This window comes from Lingula anatina, chromosome 5 (genome assembly GCF_051362555.1).
Source record: "Lingula anatina isolate TDL-2025a chromosome 5, LinAna3.0, whole genome shotgun sequence".
Taxonomy (NCBI): Eukaryota; Metazoa; Brachiopoda; class Lingulata; order Lingulida; family Lingulidae; genus Lingula; species Lingula anatina.
Window position 1 is genome coordinate 19205104 of NC_141771.1, and position 24127 is coordinate 19229230.

The following is a 24127-nucleotide window of genomic DNA, read 5'->3' on the forward strand; positions in this document are numbered from 1 at the left end:
ATCACCAATCTTATACATGTATATTCTTTCCAACTCCAGGAGGAGGCGTGTTGATCTGTTCATGTAAGCTCATCTATAATTCCATAGTCTATTAAATTGATGACATTCAAAGAGAGTTGGATCGATTTACGTAGACCGATATTTACAATGGGAATGAGCCCATAGTTTCATTGGCCATGGGAACATTATTAGTTTCCGAGGAGAACGATACCTTCTCTTAAAAGTCGACAATCAATCCAGAGTTTAGTTTGTTATCAGTAATTATTACAGAGGAAAAGTATCTGCAAAATAAAAAGCAAGAGCCCCAAGGATCAACCGAAGGATCCAAGTTTTTAATGTAAATAAATCTGCCGTAGATTCACGGTGTCATTGCAAAGTCTCGCTCGGTACTCCAAGCACTATCGGTATCGGCTTTATCAAACGTTTTCCGGGTCAGTTCGAAAATTCAGAAAATGAAAAATTAAAATGAAAATGAAAAATCTAGGAACGGAGATCCCGTGTTTTGTGTAAAATGATTTCCCCTTATTTGAAGGCCCAAGAAGGTCAATGACACATGTAAAAATATACGTTTACTTCAAGAAAAATACACGAAATAAAATCAATGAAACCTTGTTGTTTTTGTTGCTTCATTTATATGCATATAAACTGTCTATCGGAAAAAACATCGTAAAATATTAAAATAAAATGAAATAAACCAAACGTTTATTATTTCTATAATCTAGTATATTTCTATATCTATTTATCCATGTCATTTCTTGATGTAAACTATATAGGACATGCGTTACTGAAATGTTACTTATTACTACACGTAGGACTTGCATTACTTGGGAGCCTTCGTCCTGCGGACATTGAATCCTAGTAACGTATATGTCCTAGGACTTCCATTCCTAGCAATGCATGCCTTAGGATTTGCATCCTAGGACTGAGTGTCCGGGCGGACTTGCGTTACTAGGACGTGCACTCCTGCCACACCGGTATATGATTTTTTTCCTTTTGCTATTTACGAGTGTAATTACTATCAAATATGCACATATGAGATATGCAAATGTAAGATTCGCTTAGCTCATCTTCTTTTATCCCGTATTTGACTTAAAAACAGGTGTAACAGAAATGGAAGTCGTAGGAATGGACGTCTGGGTTCCCATATGATTTGTACAGGTTAGGGTTAGTTGTTGTATTGGGGTTAGTATATGGGACGAATGTCATCTGTACTAAGTAATGGGAAGCGGACTACGGTTCCTTAGACCCCATTCCCAGAGATTAGATCGATCCAAACTAGATCGACCTAACTCCCTGGGGGTTCACGCTAAATAGCTGTCAGCCGAGTGGGCACGAAAGTTAATTACCCCCCTACAGCTTGTAGTAGGCGGGACGGACATTTAAGCCGGATTATCTGACAGTAATCTAGTGAGGGATAGATCGATCTAAAATCTATGGGAATACGCCCTTACTTCTATGGTAGGAGATAAGCTCTAATAATCATTAACATTGACAGTAACTAGAGAACGTCACTAGGATGTTTTTTTTTTTTTTTTTTTTTTTTTTTTGAGATAAGACTGTTAGTATCCGGGTGACGTTAACCCGCTACATAACGGAAATTATAGCGGATTAACGTCACCCGGATACTAACCCGCTATAACAGAAATTATAGACGCTGCTATTTAACAAGCTAACGTTGATTGGGGCCACAAATAGGTTTTTGCAACATCAAGGATCTACTACTTGGATATTGTTCTCCCAAACATTGGTATTTCTCGGTTCGCGACAGCAGAAAAAATGAATCTACGCGTTTTCTGTGTTTTGATTATGGTCTACATTTTGAGCGCCGTCATTCACGGGGAGACGTCCTCTCCAGAATATATTTCGCAGATGCAACTCTTGTATCGCACCAACTTACAAATAGAATATGTAGAGAGGGCAATGAGACGTCATTGTCCGGCACTGATAGTAGAGCTGGGTTCTCTGGGAGTGCCACTTAGCCTCCTTAGGAAAAGAAGAACAGCAATGGACCTGGACCAAGTCAGATTGAATGTGGAATTGGCCAAGCACGTGCTGTCAACGCTTAAACTGAAGTATCTGTCCCCGGGGTGTCAGGTAAGTAAAAAAATCTGGAAACTCCAGCGATTTCATCAGCCTGCGTCTGTCGTTTCCAGTTTCAGAGATATTTGGCAGTCGAACTTTCCGTTTGCACGTAGACGTGTTAATATTATTTATGATCAATGCAGCTATATATTAACATTCTTAATTAGAATGCTGAAAGAAGAGGTTCACGTTTTACGTTGATAGATCATATTATCACAACATAATGTAGTTCGATTAAGGTTAAGTGGCCTGTTAGCCAAAATCAGATTGAAATATTTTATATAAAACTGGCGAAATGGGCATTTTTTTATTAAGTTCCTTCTACCGGTTCATAGAAACTTGGAAGAAACTGAAAATTACATTTCCCTATGCCACTTTGACATGAATGGTTTCCTCAATATCCCTCTCGTGTCATTTAAATTACAATGCATGCTTTTAAACGCTTAAAATTGAACAAAACTTTAAAATGTTTGCATGTCGCTGATTTTTCAGAATTCAAGTTGTTTGAATTCAAGTTGTCAAAACGGGGGTTCATGCATTAAAGGTCCAGGCGATAACGTTTCATGCGCATGCCCGACGGGATATACTGGCGAGAAGTGTGAGATTAGGGCAGCCCCCGTGGCATGTACATCAACCTGGTTATCAACTTGTAAAGAGACGTACGGAACTGGCCGCTGTTCGTGAGTTCAAGATCTCTCTCTCTCTCTCTCTCTCTCTCTCTCTCTCGTGCACACGCATTCATACAAACACAAATGCACATTCGCAAACCACTAATTTTTATATCAAAATTTCATATAGTACCTTATCAATGTGTATAGTATAAAGGAACCGTTTCTTGCTTCTTCCCAGATTGGAACCCCCTATGTATGCACTGTTTATGTAAAAAATCTCCCACAAAACTGCTTATCTGGCATAAAAATAAATATCTGTTTTAATTCTATGATAATTAAGGCGCAACCCGATTACTTGTTGATACACATACAAGATTGATAAGTCCTGGGAAGGGGGGCATGTGGACGCAAATAAATTGTTTTTTTGTTTTTTTTTTTGTTTGTTTGTTTGTTTTTTTTTTCACTGAAACTGATATTAATGCAGATTGAAGAAGAGACGCGTATGCAGTTTGTCTCAGGGTCTAGTGGTGTAAATGTCAGTATTTTGTTCCATTGTGGGGGCAGCTGCATGTGAACAATGTCTGCAGCAGAAATCTATTCTTAGAATTAGAAATTAATCCGTCTTTTGCGTTTGGGTTACATTTGAACACGCTTTACACATGTACATTTAGTTTTGGGCAACACTCGGTCACTAGGCAACTCACCACATTGAAAGCATTTGTCAGAGATTGATCAAAGGCATTGGAAAACAGATGCACATTAACGACAGACATGAAGAAGATAAATGTAATACTGACGAAGGACCTGTAATTGAACGATCCAATTTTAAGGTTGGTACCACCCCCAACTAGAAAGATTGCCATGGACCCTGGTCACGTGGTACTCCATGTCAAGCACCTTTGTGATATCACGCAACTTCTTGTGAACGTACGTGAACAGTCACTCTCTTATTTATGACTTTATCTATTATTTCAGTTTCATTTGTCCGATCGGCTGCATTAATTCAGGCACCGTATGGGGGACAGGGAATTATACAGGGGTAAGTTATGGTTTGAAAAAAGGGGAAAAACGGAAAAGGAATATTTCTGTCTTTTCACTGTCATTATTATCCTCAGGAATTTTATAACACTTGTATTGTCATTAAAACGGATGGATATTCCACATTTTTATACAAATTACCCACAAATCCATGTTTTAGTAATAAGTTATAACAATAAAAAACTGAAACAGGTGGAATAGAATTAGCAATGCCTTAGTTTATCAACACCATTTGAAAAAAAACAGTCAGTATAACATTTTGGGGTAACAAATAAATCTCCACTCATTTATTTATTTATTTATTTATTTATCTATATTGTCCTATGTTGGCAGGACTCCAGATTGTGCCGAGCTGCCATTCATGACGGCCGTATGCCAGCAGCGGGTGGAGTGGCCACAGTGGTAGGTCTAGGACCCTTACAGTCCTTCAGAGGAACAACACAGAACGGGGTGACGACAGCCAGGTAAAAACCTATCATCAGTACAATTATGCTAGTGCTGCTTGTTTATACTGTACATGCATTTTTTATTATACGTGGGGGTGCATGTTTTGAGTTTTTGATTAATTAGAAGCGTTTATGTATGGGAGTTTTTGGAAGAGGTACGTAAGTGTTGCGATGTTGTGTTAAGTAAGGTACAAGTAGAATATATTTTCAATATTATTTAATCCAGTATTTGTATGATGCATTTTATGAAATGTAGTAGAAAAAATAAAGAGTTAATATTATTAATCATTGCGTTGTTAATAAATAGGAATCTAAGAAGATTTTTTTGTTTGTTTTTTAATGTTTTAAATTTTAAATGGATTGCTTTCTTTTTCAGCTACGGTAGCTATGGAACTTCCTTCCGTTTCGTTTAAACAAAAAGAAAGCGTCAGACAATGAGACTTGTAATACACAAGAATCTCCTTTAGAAGTCTGCATTATTCCATGTTTGATGACGTGACGTCAGTTCTAGGCGATCGATCATGACGTCATAATGAATTATCCCTTTATGAGTACTAACGAACTGCACTACCACGCGTGTCTAAGCTTTGATTCTCTCATTTTTCAATTCTCATTTTTGTTATCATATTCAGAATAAATGCATCAGCTTGTAAGAAGGAGTATGTTTTAATTGTTTTGGCAAAGTCAGATATGATGTTTTATTCAGCACTTTCTTCTTCTTTTTATTGTTATTTTTTATCAAATTTGCAACCCGATGGTTGGATAAATACATTCTTTGCATCATACATGTAGTTGAATAAAATCACTAGAGAATAAGAAATGAGGAATATTAAAAGACATATGTGAACAATTTTAAAATATAATAACATAATACAAGGTTTAAAATGTATAATAAAGGTCTATCAGTCAATTTTGGAACTTGTATATCGCACTGTTTAAAAAGTCACTCGTTGGTCGTTTTATTTTAATTTTAGGTCTTTTGAATGTCTACGGTTCCCTTAATGAGTATTTGACAATTTGTTTTGGTTGTGAAAGATAATGCAACCTTTGATCCGGTTCATTTGGTATCCTAATAAACAATTTTTGCATGCATTGAGCCGTCTTTAACCCAGTAGTTACAAGCAGCGTCATATTCAAGATCAGGATAATTTATCTAAAGAGCTTTTTCTTGAGATTTTTCATGCAGGCAGTCAATTCATTTGTTAACCAAAGTGCCAGACAGGGGAAGCATATTCTAAAACTGGCCTTATGACAGTCTGGTAAAAGGTTACAAGGTCATCAGTTGTGAGGCCTGCAAGCTTCAGTTGTTGTAGAAAATAAATCGAGAGGGTTATTATTTATTACAAAACATTTTAAATAAGATGTAAAGCAGACTTTCATGCAGGTATTTTACTATTTATTCAATAATTTGTTTGTTAAATAGGAATGGACGACGCACATGAAACGTCTAGAGGGTTGGCCACAGTTAAATTTTTGTTTACAGTAATATTTCTGTTTCCCATCCACTTATTATCACAGGTCCTTGGTAACATTTAGCCCCGCAACACAACATGTCACTTTTAATGAAGATGAATTAATATCGTTTTATTTATTTATTTATTTATTTATTTATTTATTTATTTATTTATTTATTTATTGCAGAAAGTAGACTTTGACAGTAAAGGAATCTGTCAATATTTCACACATAATGCAAAAACATTTATTCTTCCTTCTTCCACGCCTATACCGGGGTACATAGTTGTACTAATTATTTAGAAATGACCCATGCGCTACCTCCAGAAATGTCATATTTCTTTACTTGAATCTGTTTTTAAATTGGTTTCTTTTGCTAAATTCTTGTTTCTACAAAATAGTTTGTTATCTAGAGTGTTGTATTAGACCCACTGAAGGGTTCAGAAAGAGAACTGGTTTTGGAAACATGTATATTTTGCAAGTTAATTTCTATTCTTATTAAAGATTTTAGCCCTCTCTTTCGGCGTACGCACTGTTTCACAGCGAGAGAAATTATAGTGCGCGATGATTGACGTTTGTTTATATAACCTGCCAATCAAGCTGTTATTACTTGACAGCAACTATCAAAACTAACTGAATTTGATTGGCATCTTGTCAATCAAAGGATATTGGATTTTTACATGTTCGGAGAGAAGAGTGTAGTAATTGTGTTTGACGTTTGTTTAAAAAAACTTTCATTCATAGTCGTGTGCGCTTGACAGCTTCCATCAAAGTTGAATTAGATCCATATAATACCTGTCTATAACAATACATGTCGTAACATTCTGGAGGTAGGGGGCATTTCATTTATTTATTTATTTTATTATTATTTTATTTATTTATTTATTTATTTATTTATTTATTTTTATTATTATTATTATTTATTTATTTATTTATTTATTTATTTTTTTTTTGCAGCGCATTAAAAAAATGTCGGGTTCTTTATTTTCAACCGAGAGACTACATGAAATTTAACAACGTGAAAAAGTCCCGGGTTCTTTCACAGGCGTTTTTAATTGACTAAAAGTCATTTGTCTTTTTTTCTGGAAATGATGTAACATGAATTAACGTTGATGTCGATGTTTGTTGTTCCATAACCCTTTCTTTGGTGCTCTTACGAAATCGGAACTTCGTATACGAACTGAACATATTACTTTAATCATACTCATGTTCTTTTACACCCAATGAATATTTTTGTATCATTTTTTAAAAACGAATGGTAGTAAAAGTAAAACCTTGTCAATTTTTATGAGCTACGGAGAGAAAAAATGCCGAGATAATGATGTTAGTGGCCAGGTAAAATTAAGTACTACCGGTTTTGTTCGTTCCTTATAAAGGGCCGGGGCAATAAGTAGCCCGTTGCTGTGTATATTGAAAGGAGCGTGCGTGAAAACTGTTGTTTTAAAATAAACTTCACAATTAAAACTGCCAAATTAAAATTGAAAACGGTTTTATGCATAGCGTTAACAATCTTTCGAGCTTTAATCTGCATTATATTGTTAGTACTTCATAAGTATAAAAACTCCAGATTTCTATAACGTTTGAAAATTAATAAACTAATAGTGGAATAAGTCGGGCGGATTTGATCAAAGAATTGAAATTTTTGGTTGAATTTGTTGAAGTTGTTCGTTCAATATTTTATACTGTAGGCTATTTCATCAAATTTGCCCTTAGAAATACCCACAGATACTGAGCTTACTTAAGTTCCGATTTAAGGGTCATTCACAAGTAAACTCAGTACCGAAATAACGTTATTTTTCTCTTTAAATTGAACACCATTTCAACGGGCACCAGTCTCCATGGCGTACATTACCAATGTAATCTATATACGGAAATGGTCACGGAGCAACTAAAATGGAAACTGCGCTGCTGCTCGTTTTAAATAAAATGTTTGTCAAATTAACATGATATTTTAAACTTTTATTTTCTAAAAAATTCAATTTCAATGGGATATAATTCCAACACGGCACAGTTATGTATATTTAACATTTCATATCACAGCTGTTGTGGAAAAAATTCAGAAAATTTTTCATGTTTTTGCCACTATGATTTCATCACCTCCCTAGGATGGGGGGCATGATTGCTCGGTATTATACGACAAATTCTAAAGTTGAAATCGAGGCTTCTGTACGGAAGGTGGTCAAGCATATATTATTATGTAATCTAGGTGAGTATTTTGGTGAGAGGTGTTCAGAAAGGACCAAGGTCAGTAAAAGATGGCGAAGAAAGCCTTGTGTCTCATTGCCACAATTTTCACGAAATGGTCGGAAATCTGGGACTGAAATTGGCATCGATCTGTTGTAAGTACTGTATAGATGATGGAAGATAACATTGGTTATTTGGCGTTAACGATATTAACCAAAAAAATTGTGCAATTTGCAAATAAGGCATCATATCGACATTTTGTCTTGACGTCAACAATATTTTTCATTAAAAGTCCAAATTCAACTTGGCGTTTAAATAGCTAATTATCTGTTCTTATTTTCAGATAGAATGCATTTGCCAGAAAACGGGTTGTGAGAGATTTGGTCCATCTGTGAAAGCGTCTTCCGTCTTAAACAATGTAAGGACAACTTCATTCTCAGGTCCTTATTTGTTTTTTAAAAAATTCAAAATCCACCCCAGCAAATCCCTACCCGCCAATGTGCACATGTCGTGACTATGTAGTTCTTCTTTCTAAGATCTCATAAATGTTGTTTTTACTACCCTCCTGTCATATGTATACGTAATGCGAGGGTCACTTTCTTTTTAGTAGCACCACTGATGTGTGATTCTAAAGACACAGAATGTTGTCACGTTACAGTGTGTACACGGTGTAAAAGAATAGAAATTATATTGTTTGAAAGTGCATGTTTACATAGAACGTGTCAGCTCAGTATATGTAGGTATACAGTGTATTCGTCTAATTTTAAAGTTGAAAAGTGGTTTGTTGAATATTACTATCGAAATCGGTTACCGTAAAATTAAAAATTGCTTAATTTAATCGCTCCATAGAAATTGCTGACCCATTGCTTTGTAAAAGTGGGTTTATTGTTTAATTTCAGTGACTCAACCGTGCACGAGAAGATTGAATACGTTCTCCATCAAAGACGGCAGACTCGTGTTCCACAGCGGCTGCATCCATGTCAAGATTACATGTAGCATGTCAGAGTTTGTCTGCTAGTAAATTTGCAGGGTTGAAACTTGATATATAAACTGTAATTTTTACTTTGGGTTGTGAATCGGCTGTAGTTATTTTCAAACTATCACAAAGTAGTGTTTAGGAAGAGTACTTTGCTACACGTACATGTTGTAGTGGTTTATTTCCGTGTAGGTGTGGAAACATAAACAACAAGCACATGTAGGACGACCGGTTTTCTTTTTGTTCGTAACATATTTGTGAAGGCAAATCTGCAATTTGGCACTTCTCCGTGAACAATTATTTATTCAAAATTGAATTCTAGTATTTATTTTGGTGATGTTAAATTTGGAAATAAAGAAAACGTCTCAACCGTGCAAAATGCATTTATGGAAGTCTTTAGAAGTCTTTTGTGTGTTCAGTTGAAGAAAAAAAGAACGAGATGTGCATCCACCGAAAATTAATAAATCGCTGTAATTTAAATAATTATTTTTCAGAAATTGCAGCACTATCAAACTGGCAGAATGTGTCATTAGTATTGCAGAACTGTCCACACGTATTGAAACGAACTTTCTTAAGTTTGAATATGCCATTGTGACGCATATAATTATTATAAGTTATAATATAAACTTCGTGTTTCAATGCAGGGGAGGGGTCAAAAGTCACCGTGGTTTTAGAAACGAAACCAAGGAGTTGAAATTTTCCCGAAATTAATATACATTTGTTATTGCAGTAGTGGTAAATCAAAACAAAGGAAAATCGTTGTATTACAGAAGGTGTTTTATTTCGGAATATTATCTTCATTAAAGGGTCCATGTAGGACTGACATTCATCAGAAACTTTTACACACTGAATTTTCGACAAATTCTTGACAAAGTCAAATAAATCATTTTAGCTGCCTTTTTTTTTTTTTTTTTTTGAAAATGAGTACTCGATGAAGGTTTTAAGATTGCCAATTTCTGTCAGTATACCCAACAAAGAATGTGATACAATCTTTAAAAAGCCAAATTTACATTTTTCGTAAATTTGCTTAAATTTTGGCTAGCAGTTTTTTAGCCAATTCTTTGAAAAACCATCGAATTATCGTACAAAATTACTTTTTAATTGTATTTTGCTTCATTAAACAAAAAAATGAATAATTGTAATTATAAAATTATAAAAAAATTTATACAAAAGTGTGTAGATCAACGCTCTGTTAAAGGTTGGCCTTATGCCTTGTATTTTTTTAGTTGACTTTTTGGTCGCAATCAAAGAGTGATTGAAGAATAACTCCTTATGGAATGTCAGTCCTGCATGTCCTGTGGAGTTATAATGCTGAGTGTCACTTGATCACTGAACACCGGAGACCAGTTTGAAGTTCATTAGCATTGTCTTAGTAAATGTGATTTTCAAATATTTGCTTTATCTTTTCCGTTTTCTCTGCACATTATTCTTTAAGATAGCTATGGTTGAAATAAGCTTGTAGGTTGGTCATGTCGTTATGACGTTTCTGATTCGCATGCTGTACAAATTTCAGTTTTCGCTCAAAGTTGTGCCATGAAATGCATATTTAAGCAATTCGTATGAAAAAAACTCGTCTGTTTTGGGCATGACAATATTTATCGATGAACTAAACAAACAACCAGGAATCTTACAAAATTTTATTATTTTATCTACCTTTTCTTGTTTTGTGAACATCAGCAAGACGACATAGTGTTGCATGTGGGTACATGTGTCGGGATAGGATGAGGTTATATGCATATTGAATTTTCTATATTGTTCACACCAGTGAATTTAGACAAACATTTTTTGGTAATGTTTTGGGTTTTTTTATTTATTTATTTTGTTAATCTTGTTGGTATTATGTCTATAATAATATTCCTGAACTCCTTTATAAATCAAAAAGCTACGCCGGCCAAGTAGAAATTTTCAAAATGCATAGAATCTTGACACGTTTTAGTTAGATAGAGAACCATTTTTGTTTGTGTGTAAAAGCTTACTTCACATTTCATAGTACGTTTTATGAAATTGACATTAAGAAGAAAAAAAGGTATTCCAAGTTTTATACTATTTTGTGAAAACAATGCTGTTACTTTTTGTATTCATTTGTGCAATAATAAATGTGCAATATTCTTTTATGAACAAAATAGAAGTTATTTTTCTTAACTACAGAACCGCCGACTCCTCTTACTATCCTGTGTTCGTAGCACGGTTTTGTAGAAGTCGAAATTCTTTATTTGGATTTATTTTTGTAAAAGGTAATTTGCTGGGACCCAGTGGCGCCAGGAATCGAACCTACAACCTTCTGTCTGAGAGGCAAGCGCGTTACCTACTTCTCTAACTGTTCCCACCCACCCTCCCGAGGTAGACTTTCTTCTTATAGTAACCAAAGGAAATTTTTAAAAAGACTGGGAATTACTCGGTTTTATCCAATTGCGCGAGCAGGAAAGTGAACCCCAACCCGTGGGTACCAATGAACATGAAAATATTACAACTCATTGCATATTTTTGGCATTTCTTTATTAAGACCAAAACAAAATTCCATTCCATATATGCATGTATATTTAACCATCTTAAAAAATCAGTTTGTGGGACTACAATTGCGATTCTTTTTAAGTTTTGAAGGTTTAAATATAATGATATAAACAAAGTTATTGATATCCTCATTAAAATTCACTAAAAATGTAACAAATTCAATCTATTTGATTTTACAAATAAAACTGTCAACTAAACTCTTTATGTTTGATCTTATGTTTGATATTAAAGAAAATATTTCGGAAGAGATTTTTTCCTTTAAAAAACAACGCCGGATCCGGTATTCAGTACACCTTTAACATCAGAAAAATCGAGAAGGAAACCTACTCTGGACTAACATTATCAAATACACATAATGCTATAAATTACCTAGAATTTCACAATTTAACCACATTTAAATGTTTCGGATCCGACGTTGATTTTTTTCTGTTTCTAACCATACGATATAATAAGAATTATTTCCATAACTAAATACTTAAAATCATGAGCAATTCTACAACTCTTGTGACAAATGTTTTGCAATGAACTGAACAAAAATTAATTTCACATAGCACATGTAGAGAGAAAACATTTTTGCACCTACTGATCGATCTAATAACAGAAAGTAAGTTTTTCAAAGTTGAGCCGATTTTGAAAAATGGTATCAATAATTCTTTCATCTTTACACAGAATCTAGATTCCTTTAAGAGACATCATCTTTCAGTTACATTTTACGAAAGTCATAGTGTACATACTACGAACCTAGACATCAGAAAATTGGTTCATTAACAAGAACAAGCTTATGAAATTAAGTTTTCTAAGCTCTTCTCTGAGCGTTTAAAGTAAAGCAAAGGCACATACCCCCCCCCCCCCCCCCCCCGGTAGTGAGTGCTGGTCCCATATGTAGCTTATATTTGATTTTCCTAGAAATTTCAACAATAAATCACCAAGGCATACAATAATCAGAACAGTTAACAGCGATTCGACCCATAAAGTCATTAAATTGAAAAAAAAATAATAAATTAGCAATAAGTCACCAAGGTACACGATATCCAGAACAGTTCAAAGCAATAAGATCCATAAAGTCATTTAATTTTCTTAGAAATTTTAACAACAAATCATCAAGGTGCAAGGTATACGGTATCGAAAACAGTTTATAGCATTGCGATTCTTAAATTCGTTTATAGCTTCAAAAAAGTCCCTCTCGTATTGAAAATGGACCAAGGCCAATTTTACTTATGGCGGCAAAAATTTTGAAATTTACAACTCATCTATTGTAAACCGCACTGGGAAGTAACAGAGTACGGCATATAACAACTTGACTTTTTAAAACTTATATGCATCGTGCTTTTGTCCTCGGTGTTGGATAAGAGTGTGCTTTGGTGATAAAGGGAAATTGTTGAATTTCTCAGGATGTTATTTTCTAGGTTAAGGTGTAACGCGCATTATATGCCTTTCAATTGAAATTAAAACCCATGTTTTTGAAGAGAGTGATATTATTTTATATGCCGAACTAAAAAAATTTAAGAACAAGAAATGAAAAATTGAAGCCAGCAAAAAATATTATTTAATGTAACATTCCCATTTGTCATTAATTTTTATTGGATAAAAGAACACATTTTTAAAAAGTATAGCCCACAAGACATTAGCAAAAGCAATATTATTCGATGTAATATTACCAATATGTAAATAAATATAAACTGGACAAATCAGAAGAATATTATCAGCTGTTTTATCTTATAAGAATGAAGTAATTTTCTTCAATCAACAGCTTAATAATGTTAAAAGCATGGAATGAGGCTATCCAGGTGAGTAATGATGAATGTTCTCTTAAACATCGAAATATTGGAGGTAAAGGTAAACTATTTCAATATTAAGCTGTTGATTGAAGAAAAATTACTTCACTCTTTACTGGATAGAGGAATATATTTTCTTAAAGATATTTGCAAACAAGTTTTATATCTACCTATTTTCCTGCATATACTATCTCTCTCCTTCTCAAAAAGATTGAGAAAAATACACACAAAACGTTTACTCCTACGACTATATCTACTAACGCTCAATTAACATGAAGAGCATATGAGATATGAAGAGCTGGCGAAAATGTGGAGGAAGCAAAATGGGGAAAATATTGGGGTATTTCCAAAACTAAGCATTCAGGCATCAAAAATGAATCACAAATAAGTTATCATCAAATACCTAATATAAATATCTTAAAACGTTGTACTAAATCGGTTGAAACTGATATATTCGTATACTTAGTATCTGGACCGCCACGCATCCACTCCCTGGTCACTCAGAACTGATGAAGACGTGACATCTCTTTCTGGAGTGTTGGTTACATATGATTCATGGGGGAGGAGGCAGGATATTTTGGACACATTGTTTACTCAATTATCATCATTATCTGTTAGGTGAACCTTCATTGACAATTTACTGCAATAAAAAATCAAAGGATGTATTTGTGTTAGATATATTTCAAAACACTCCATTGATAAAATTAATCTCATACCCTTACACCCCCACAATGAAACATTACGTCACTGGTTATGATCAAATGCACATTTTTATCTGAACAGAGTTTAGTATATGTGACCGACCTGAGCGAACTATGACGCCATCTGCTGGAATCAACAGACTAAAACTTTATAAACTTTAAATCATGTGATCATATCTGAATGTGCGATGATGTAGTCTTCATTTACTTTAACAATGACAAATAAACTTTCGAATAGGCCCTATATGTCTGTGTGCGTGCGTGGAACCTGGTCATGATAACGAAGCCGTTTATTAAATTATTCCAGATTTTTACAATTTTGGCCAGTGGCAGGAAAGAAGGGTTGATTAGTTGGAGAAAAATACCACTAATCCCAGGAAAATTCGTGCAATAATTTAACTCGTCAGCGCAAACGCCGTGAAAATACGCTATGCCTATATTTTGCCGAAGCATTTCATTCAAATTGATTTATTTTCACTTTGCATCATACAACCAGTTATCAAAACGCACGTCTGTACTGTCTTTCACAAGTTATAACAGTTTTATTCTACCTCCCCAATATCCTCCTGTCATTTCATGCTGTCAATATTGACATATACAAGATTTCAACATATATCATACATCACATGATTCTTTCACATACGGCACTCGAATATATGTAATGAAAGAAATGAAATTCCACTCGCATCAAATGTTTTTTTCTTCGAGAATTGATATTTCAAATTGTTAAGCCTCCGCCTGGCGTTTGGTAGAATACAGAAAAGGTGGTGATTATACAAGAAAGTTTGAAACAAGAGGAGGTGTGTTAATCTGTTAAACTGATTGCATTCAGCAGAGTTGGATTGATCTACATAGAACGAAATGGAATGAAACCTTAGATTCATTAAAATGTATCTTATTATTATTGTAGTGCTCTTAATATTTATCTAGAACTTCAACCCACTGGGTTATCAATATCTTATCAATAAATAAGAAAAATCATTATTATACGGGGTGATATTCTGGCGTCTGTTCTGTCTCAACATGATTGTGACGTCTACCACAGAATTGATGATAATGTGCTAGGTGTGACAAGCCGTTGGTCGCTGTTGATTGTAGGCCAAAACAAACAAATTATATTTTTATAAATATGCCGATAAAGATATTTTTAATACACTTCTCTTGGTGCTTTTTGCTCCTCATCTAAGGATCAGAGTACAAGATCATTCTATACAAATGTAGAATTAAGTTGTTCATAAATATCTAAGATGTAGCATTACTTGCAAGGTCAACTACCAAAGCGCAAGATGTGCGTTTTTTCTATTTGTGTCCCACGCTAAAATTTTAACGTCATAACGCCAAATATAATCCACATATTTCATGATTTGGCCACTTATTCAATGCCAGATTTAAGGGGTTGGCGTCAACTGGTAAAAGTCAACTGGTAAATTATTGCATTTGGATTGTGTGGAAAATAAAAAAATGCAATCTTTCTTGAATTTGTTTTTTTTTTTCTCAATTTCTTTATTATTCGCATAATCTTGTTATCTAAATCTTATTGCCGAATTGATCATTCAATATGGACATGAAAGTTATGGAAATTTCATAGCAGTTAAATACCACATCCTCGCGATTTAACGTTAGACAAATTCTCTCTCTCTCTCTCTCTCTCTCTCTCTCTCTCTCAAAATCAGCAGAGCCACAGACAAAATGCGAAAAAAAGCATTGGAATATGAGTTATTTATATCTAAAAAAATCAATTTTCCTATTCGCTGGAACATATTAATAAAAGTGATCTTTACAGTACCTCTCGAGGGGAGGGAGGGGGCGTACACCGGGGCTCTCGTCAAGAAGCCCTTCTCAGCATTCTAGCTGTTACAAAATTCTTCCGAAGGGCGGGTTGAGCAATGATTTATAATGAGAAGAAAATTGTTATTTTACTTTGGTAGCTTTTGCTAGCTTCAAATATACATTATTATTATTTTTTTTAATAAAATAATAAAAATTAAGATAGCTTAGGTGATCATGATTGCCGCTATATGAAATCTCTGATGTGAACATCACTTCCGGACAGCCTTATATTACTACAGGCAATCTAATTTGCATATAAGAGAAAAATGCATTTTTTTCTGTTTTTGAGTCATGTTCAGTTTTTATTACTTTTGTAAATAACGTCTCTTTACCCTCACAACTTTCCAATTATTTGATTGACACGCCCTGTTTATGAATTTATTTAAATATAAATTATAAACCTTCATATCACAGGTGTGAATCACGCTATCACGTCCAAGTCATAATATTGTTAAACTAGCGCCAATAACTGCAGTGGAGAATGTAGGTCAATTGCCTGTATAATTCTCCCATAGCATTATTGATTTTTTTCTGGAGTGGAACATTTTAGGGAGAGGCGGGTGAGAGAGAGGGGTACCCATTGAACTGCAAAATAAAAAGAGAGCGTGGAGCTGTTATAATCAAAGTCTATTACAATCTTTGAAAAGAGATTAAAAGTAGCACATTTTTGCAGTTTCTCTGTGTAGCACTTTGCAGACAACTTGATAATTCTCTATGCCATCGGTCTCTCCCTAACGATTTGTTGATCACGTTAACTGTTCAACTCCCGGCAGAAGATGAACCAGCCAACGATAGTTTTGACACGCAGGTGTAGGAGCTGCACCCTGAACTTCAGATCTTAATAGCAATTAACCCTTGCGGTCTCGAGTAACTGGAAACGACAAGGGTATGTCATAGTAGTGTAGATGTTTGTTTCAAGTTATCTTTGACACTCAGGGTGAGAAGAATAGGAGCGAAACGGGAGGAGGGGGGGGGGCACTTAACCCTTTCACAACCAACTGCGTCACCCCTGCGCATGGGACGAATGCGTTCCGTCAGTCTAACCAGTCAATTTATTTAAGAATCATTCGCTCTGATTATGAATTTTCAAACAAATTATGGTGTATTTGTAATCCATAGGGTATATTTGTAACCCATGAAAGCAACTTTTTTATTTACCCGAGATGCGTCAAACATTCTATTATTTAGCGTGATCCATGACACATAGCAGGAGCCGGGGTGTTTGCTGGGGGTGGGGGGGGGGGGGCAGTTGATTCCCTCACAATCAACTGCGTCAGCCCTGAGCAAGGGGCGGAAGCGGGGGGGGAGGTGCGTTCCATCAACACCAGAGTCCACCGCATCTCTAGTGACCACCCTGGTCCGCAACCCAAGGCCTTCACTTAGTGGTCAGTTGTTAACAAGTCAGGAAGACAGCACTAGGGACACTCAGGTAAACTGACCATTAGTGATGGGGTCATCAGTTGGCCACAATACAGAGGTCACTGTCAGCGGGTAATATTTGTACTTTTTTAGATTTCAGGGGCGGATTCAGACCGTCTTCTGGGTCTTCCGGAAGACGGTCACATTTTCAAGTTTAAATTGACGGGTATATAATTTTTTCTAATGGGAGACAATCAAAATTTGAGGATGAATCAATAAAGATAATTTTGAAGACTCAGTAAATAGCTCTGCATCCGCCCCTGGATTTTATATCAATGCTAAGTTTATATATGATATCAATTATTACCTATGATCAGACATGAAATTTTGATCAACAGATTTTTGTAGCTAAAAAAGCTAGTTTTTGAGATTTGTATTTTATTTTTCAGAAACCCAAGGGAGTGGGTTCAACCCCCTGACCCCCCCCCCCCTCTAAATCTGCCACTGGGTTAGCCTATTATATTAACTACTGAATTTTTCATGTTTTGATATTTTGATTCATTGACATATATGTTTATTAATTTATTATTATTATTATGCTAAAATTTCTTTTGATGACTACAGTTCAGGATTACTTATGGTTCACTTGTCTGGAACAGCGCAAATTTAACATTGATAAAAATTACAAACAGGCTCAAAATACGGACACCGTTGTATGCGTTTGTGTTGGATAATACTACTTACTTGATTTGTGGTCAAAATATTTACATGTAAATCGCTATGAGAAAATCCAAAAATATTTATAACCAGTGTCATTCATTTAATGTTCACTTGTTGCTTGCTCAGTTACATACTAACGATATGTGGGGAATCAAACCAAGACAATGGCTTCATGAATTTATTGTCTTATACAAATAAACTTGTTGATTATTCTGATTTTAATCAGAATAATCAACAAGCTTACTTTACCTCTTTACGGACTACATGTACAATAAAAAGTTATCATGTGAAGTTACAGAAATTGCCTGTGAATTATTAAATGTCTCTGACCCACTGATACAGAATGTTAGGTGGAATTGTGTTCAGTTGATAAATTAAAATATTGAAATTGTGCTGACACAGTAGTGACTTGTTGATGGCTGGTCAGAAAACCTGGGAACAGTGATAAAACATCGACTTCTTTTAGACGAAGCATATAGTTTTACATCTACAGGGATAATTCCTGTTTTTTTTTTCATTTTACTTTCTTTTTTGAGATTTTAAACTCTCAATATCTGACTTGCCTATCTGTCATTGAATCTATTTTTTGAAGTCTGTTATAAGTGCTGTCTTCTATGTCTGGTTTTATCAAATATTCATTTGGAGTTTGATATTTTGTTGAATAAACAAAAAGATGTTCTTTTACAACTCTTTATTCCCTCTAAATCATAGGATATATAAATTTCATACATTAAAGTGAAATAATTTAAATTCTTTTCATCTTGTAAATGTAAATCCTTTGAAAATGAAACACTATTTCATGTTCTGTTTTCAACAATAAAGATAGAAGAGAGGGATTTTCTAGCATAATATCCTGTATTTGACCAAGTACAGTTCTTTTATTATAGATGATCTATCATAGATAATGTGTCTGATCATGGAAGATAATGGTTGGAACCTACACAATATAAAAGTGATAATTATTGATAAATTGAAGCAGTTACATTTGATTGTTCTTAAGATGTCCAAAAATAGCAAAGTTATAAGGTAAGAGTTTGTTTTCTGTTTCTGTCATCTGAATATATCATTGAGAGCTGTAGAAAGGATTTTTTATGATTGTTGTGATGACACCTGGCGTGGTCCTTTTTTATGCCAGTAAGTATTTCATAGACATCATTGTCAGTAATAATGGTGATGTTCTCTTATTCATTTGTATGATGGGTTATGGCATAAGGGGTCATGTCGATACCCCCTGCACCGATACTCCCCCGCACCGATAATCCCCTTAGTATATCTGTAATTGTGGGGGAGTATCGGTGAGGAGAAGTATTGGTGCAGGATTTTAATTTTTGGTATTATGCACATCATTACGACCCCACACCGATACTCCCCCGCACCGATACTTACCCACACCGATACTGCCCCTCAGTATATCTGTAATTGTGGGGGAGTATCGGTGAGGAGAAGTATTGGTGCAGGGATGTACCAGTGCGTGGGAGGATTGACATGTAACCTGGCATAATTTCCACATTACTTATTTCATCCGTCTCCATGAATTCTTTCATGCACAGTGCAATGGCCTTTTTGAGTAAAAGTTTTGTCACAGAATCTACATTTAAAAGGTTTCTCTCCTGAGTGAATTCTCTCATGATATGTGCAAGAAGTTTTGTCTTTAAAAGTTTTGTCACAGAATCTGCACTTGTAAGGTTTGTCTCCACTGTGAATTCTTTCATGCTCAGTGCAGTGGCCTTTTTGAGTAAAAGTTTTGTCACAGAATCTACACTTAAAAGGTTTCTCTCCTGTGTGAATTCTCTCGTGACATACGCAAGATTTTTTGTCTTTAAAAGTTTTGTCACAAAATCTACACTTAAATGGTTTCTCTCCTGTGTGAATTCTCTCATGATATATAGAATTTTTTTTGTCTTTAAAAGTTTTGTCACAGAATCTACACTTGAAAGGTCTCTCTCCAGTATGAATTCTTTCATGCACAATGCAATGGCTTTTTTGAGTAAAAGTTTTGTCACAGAATACACACTTAAAAGGTTTCTCTCCTGTGTGAATTCTCTCATGATATATACAATTTTTTTTCTCTTTAAAAGTTTTATGACAGAATCCACACTTGTAAGGTTTCTCTCCGGTATGAATTCTTTCATGCACAATGCAATGGCCTTTTTGAGTAAAAGTTTTGTAACAGAATCTACACTTAAAAGGTCTCTCTCCTATGTGAATCCTCTCATGACATATGCAAGAAGTTTTGTCTTTAAAAGTTTTGTCACAGAATCTGCACTTGTGAGGTTTGTCTCCAGTATGAATTCTTTCATGCACAGTGCAATGGCCTTTTTGAGTAAAAGTTTTGTCACAGAATCTACACTTAAAAGGTCTCTCTCCTGTGTGAATTCTCTCATGACATACGCAAGATTTTTTGTCTTTAAAAGTTTTGTCACAGAATCTGCACTTGTAAGGTTTGTCTCCAGTATGAATTCTTTCATGCACAGTGCAATGGCCTTTATGAATAAAATTCTTGTCACAGAATCTACACTTGTAAGGTCTCTCTTCCGTGCACATTTTTACTGAATGCTGAAAGAATGTTAATTGGTGGTATAAAAGTCTTGTCACAGAATCTACACTTGTAAGGTTTTTCTCCAGTATAATTATTTTCTTGAATTTCATGAGATGATTAATCACTGAAAGATTACATGGATTCCCTATTCCAAGGTTTCTTTTCACATAATTCCCCTTTTTTGTTTTTCGTTCCTTTTCCAGACAGCTCCTGTCTTACATTTTGCTGTGAGCCAGTCGGTCACTTGGATAAGATGTAAGACTTATCAAGGCTTGATATGTCCTTTCCAATACTGTAATTGTGTTCACAATTCAACTCTCGGAGCACCATAAGAATATACATTTGGATTCTGTATGAACTTGTTGTCAACATTACCAATGCACCCAGTTTTTGTACTGAGCAATGCAAGAAGTTGTATTAGGAACCTCCTGTTTAAAATCTTGAATACAGTCATTCTATTGGATGATGTTAACTGCTGGTTACAGTGGACATATCTGATTGGTTGAAGTCATTTCTCTCCAATACTTCAGATGCCATAATTTAAAGATGTTATCTGCACAATTCCCACTGCATATAATTATCTGTTATTACTTCACTAAGCATTGGTAAACATGTACCATGACACCATCAAGCTACATCTAGCTTGTTAAAAGACAAGAAGTGACTTTATCAGTTAGTTTGTATTTGTCACACATGTCAGGCTGGTTCTGTAGATGTTGTGATGAGTCTTTCAGCAACCAGCAGTTTCAAAAGGGGGGTTCTTTTTCTGAAAAAAATGGACCTTTTACCATCCAGTCATTGTGTACCTAGATAAAATTTTGCTCAGAGGAAACATTTTCCCAGCAAAAAGAGACTGGCTGTTTAGGTTAAGAAATTTATAAAAAATTTAGTTCAGTTATAGGTATTAAAACTTTATTCATTAACTCTACCAAGGTATGTTACTTTCAAAAAGGAGTAAGAATGGACTTTTTTTAAAGGGATAATATTTGACAGTTTTTGCATTTACTCCACCAAGGCATGTTACTTTCAAAAAGGAGCAAGAATAGACCTTTTTAAAAGGGATAATATTTGACAGTTTTGCTGGCGTTTTGGCCAAAAAGTGAATTTTCCTGGAGAAAACAACAATTTTCAAATATTTACCAATGGTTAATGAATCCATTTTTACATTCAAAGTGAATCCCTCTTTTTTTTTTTCTAGAAAAGTTTGTGTTTTTTGGTTATAATCTTTTAAGAGATTATAAGAGAGTATAGCCATCAATGGAGGTCACGTGGTCTAAAGACAAGCTTAAATATCAGAATAATAGCTATAACTGCCGTTTTTGTGGTAAAACAATATATTATATTTCTATAAGTTGTTCACAATGTTTTAATTGTGAAATATATAGATCTCATGCGAAGAGATATTATCCCTCAATTGTGTGTGCATGTACAATTTTTTTTACTTTTTATGATTGCATTTTTGCCAGCTTTTCTGTTTCAAACATAATTTATCCCTAGTGTTAATTTTTGTCTCTCAGGGTAGTGTGCCAATAGGCCAGGAAAACACTTTTTGTTGATAGCAGCTGTAATATCAGTGAGCCACCACACCATTAAGACAGAGATGGAAACACACCTACAAGGTACCCCAGATAGGTACATGTACATCATGTATGGTTAAGTTAACGGTTTACTCACAGGGAATAGTACCAGTGTTAAATGAACTGTTTTGTCTAGTTGATAACAACTTAAAATAATGAAAGCTCTCTGACATGAAAGTTTGTACTGATGATCAGAAAACCAACAGTTTGTGAAGAGTGAAAAAACATTTGTTTCTTTTACCTGTTGTTAAAGGGAACACTTCGATTGCTTTTAGAATTTTTAAAACTCTTTTGCTAATGTTGTTGAAATTTTGGTTGCTGTTTGGTGTCTGTATATTTGGCAGTTTTGCTGTTGAGTTTATTTTTCCCTTCAGAATTTTGGCTCATTTCTTGTGGAAGTAGTAACCAAGGACCAGACATTGTGGGCGGTTGCGGAGGCTCTGGATGCCATCGTTGATGTGTTTGCAGACATTCATCTGGACCTGTTGTCATGGAGATCAGGGTCACAAACAAACTCCAGACCATATGGTACCACAGCTAATAGCTAAGGTAAAACTGTTCCCTGTGGTATTTATTTATTTATTTATTTATCAAAACAGTTAAAGACATATCAGGATTTGCATTGGGCAATATGAAAAAAGATGCATGTTTTCTAATATACAAATGATTTCTGCAGTTGGGTTAATTTTTTCATTATTTTTTTTACAGTGTAATGATAATCTTTATTTAGAAACATATTGATGAATTAAAACGATGGATATCTTCTGAAGGAATATTGTAACATATTTCCAGATTCATCAACAGAAGAGAAACCTAGGAGCATATCTTCCTATCAACATGACAACAAGGACAAATATGATGTACTCGTGCAAATGTTAATTTGCCTTTTTTTCCCGATAGGTCTATCCGTTCACCACTCAGCAGTCCGGAGGTTAAGAAAGAAACTTGGATGGACAAAGACAAAGAGAGGCTACTGCCAACTTGTTCGGCATGCTAACAGACCGAAGAGGGTAGACTTCTGTCGACAGGCCATGGTTGTTGACGACACGTTCGACGACGTGATCTTTACTGGTTTGTAGGAATTCATAACTTTTTAACACAAATCGTATAATTACATTCACACGTTAACTGATAACATTTCATTTCAATACACAATCGTCTTAGTTGCTAACGGTCATTTGGCAGGGTTGGTGCACTAGTATTCCCGGAACCAGTAGGTTTATAATGCTACACATGGAATTAAAAAGGTTTATAATGCTACACATGGAATTAAAAATATTATTTACTTTTTTTCTTTCAGACGAGTGCACTGTCCAGATGGACTCGAATGGAAGATACGTTTTTCGAAGAGTGTTGCGTGACGCAGATGGCAATGACATTAGTGAGCCCCCTCCCTTACGACCGAGACCTAAACATCCATACAAAATTCATGTTTGGGCAGGTAAGTTGCAAACCTGAGCACTGTTGTGAAAAGAGCGGTGTCTTAGAAAAGCTGAATAACGCCTGTAAAATTTAATTTGATCACGAAACTTTGTGTACATTCTTTCATATTTGTGTACGTTCTTTCATATGCTTTCAGCATTTTTTGAACAGTGATATTATTGCGTGTTTCAATCATGGTAAACAGCCTAGGAACCAAATTGAAATATTATTATTATTTATTACTAAAACCACCTTAAAAGATGAGTAAAAAAAAATGTGTAAAATAATACAATAAAAACAGTAATTAAAACGATTTTAAGAGCAGTCCCGCCAACACATATTCTTTTGAGAGTCTGTTCTGATAGCTGGGGCTGTTTACCAAAAATCTCAGCGTATCAACCAGTCCTGCCGGTGCATGCAGGTCCGGGCCAGCATTCCGGATTCCCGACCCACTCAGACATAAGATCGGATATACTGTACATGTTGTGGTATTTTGCAGGTATTTCCAAGAGGGGAGCCACTGAAATGGCTATTTTCACTGGCACCATGGATAGCGTGAGGTACCAAGACATCTTAGAAGCTGCCTTTTTGCCATTTATCAGACAGAGGTAAGGGCGAAATTAGGTAGCCTATATGACGACAATATTTTAGTCCTGGCTTGCATTCTTTTAGGTTCCCACTAGGACATCGATTTTTGCGCTATTTGACGACAGCGGAATGCCGCTCACCTGTGCTATCTCACAACTGATCTCTCTATAACCAACGATTTTTGTGTCGTTTATATTCCGACAATATTTAACCCTGGCTTGCATTCTTTTAGGTTTCCCCGAGGCCATCGCTTCATGCAGGATAACGCACCCATGCATACCAGTCGTGCAACCATGCAGTACTTGAGGGAAAACGG

The 24127-nt window shown here is 35.0% G+C and overlaps 2 protein-coding genes and 3 long non-coding RNA genes across 6 annotated transcripts in view; 3 read left to right on the forward strand and 2 right to left on the reverse strand.

Moving 5' to 3' along the window:
• The window catches only part of LOC106152117 (uncharacterized), a 130333-nt gene extending 125497 nt beyond the window's left edge, over positions 1-4836 (forward strand). Inside the window, exons 1-5 of one of the 2 annotated variants that reach the window (XM_013525612.3) lie at positions 1606-2094; positions 2575-2762; positions 3669-3732; positions 4065-4195; positions 4554-4836. In XM_013525612.3, the coding sequence (XP_013381066.1) occupies positions 1777-2094; positions 2575-2762; positions 3669-3732; positions 4065-4195; positions 4554-4590 (738 nt within the window). In that variant the 5' untranslated portion in view covers positions 1606-1776 and the 3' untranslated portion in view covers positions 4591-4836. Of the gene's footprint in view, positions 1-1605; positions 2095-2574; positions 2763-3668; positions 3733-4064; positions 4196-4553 lie in introns of those variants that run through there. The other variant, XM_087013696.1, reaches the window with a different exon arrangement.
• Positions 1-24127, reverse strand: part of LOC147761801 (uncharacterized) — a 130906-nt gene that overhangs the window by 101593 nt on the left and 5186 nt on the right. The window lies entirely within an intron of this gene.
• On the forward strand, positions 7602-10889 carry LOC112042743 (uncharacterized). Its single transcript, XR_015334718.1, has 3 exons — positions 7602-7968; positions 8157-8231; positions 8713-10889. It is a non-coding gene; the product is annotated as an uncharacterized LOC112042743 (long non-coding RNA).
• Positions 16917-22646, forward strand: LOC106161739 (uncharacterized). Its single transcript, XR_015334725.1, has 3 exons — positions 16917-17035; positions 21742-21843; positions 22176-22646. It is a non-coding gene; the product is annotated as an uncharacterized LOC106161739 (long non-coding RNA).
• LOC106163999 (uncharacterized) lies at positions 18362-20672 on the reverse strand. Its single transcript, XM_013541751.3, has one exon. The coding sequence runs from the start codon at positions 20332-20334 to the stop codon at positions 19204-19206; it is 1131 nt and encodes a 376-aa protein (XP_013397205.3). The 5' UTR covers positions 20335-20672; the 3' UTR covers positions 18362-19203.

What these genes read in the sequence shown, in the direction of transcription:
- LOC106163999 (XM_013541751.3), bottom strand. Translation starts at nt 20,334, where the DNA reads ATGAAATTCAAGAAAATAATTATACTGGAGAAAAACCTTACAAGTGTA.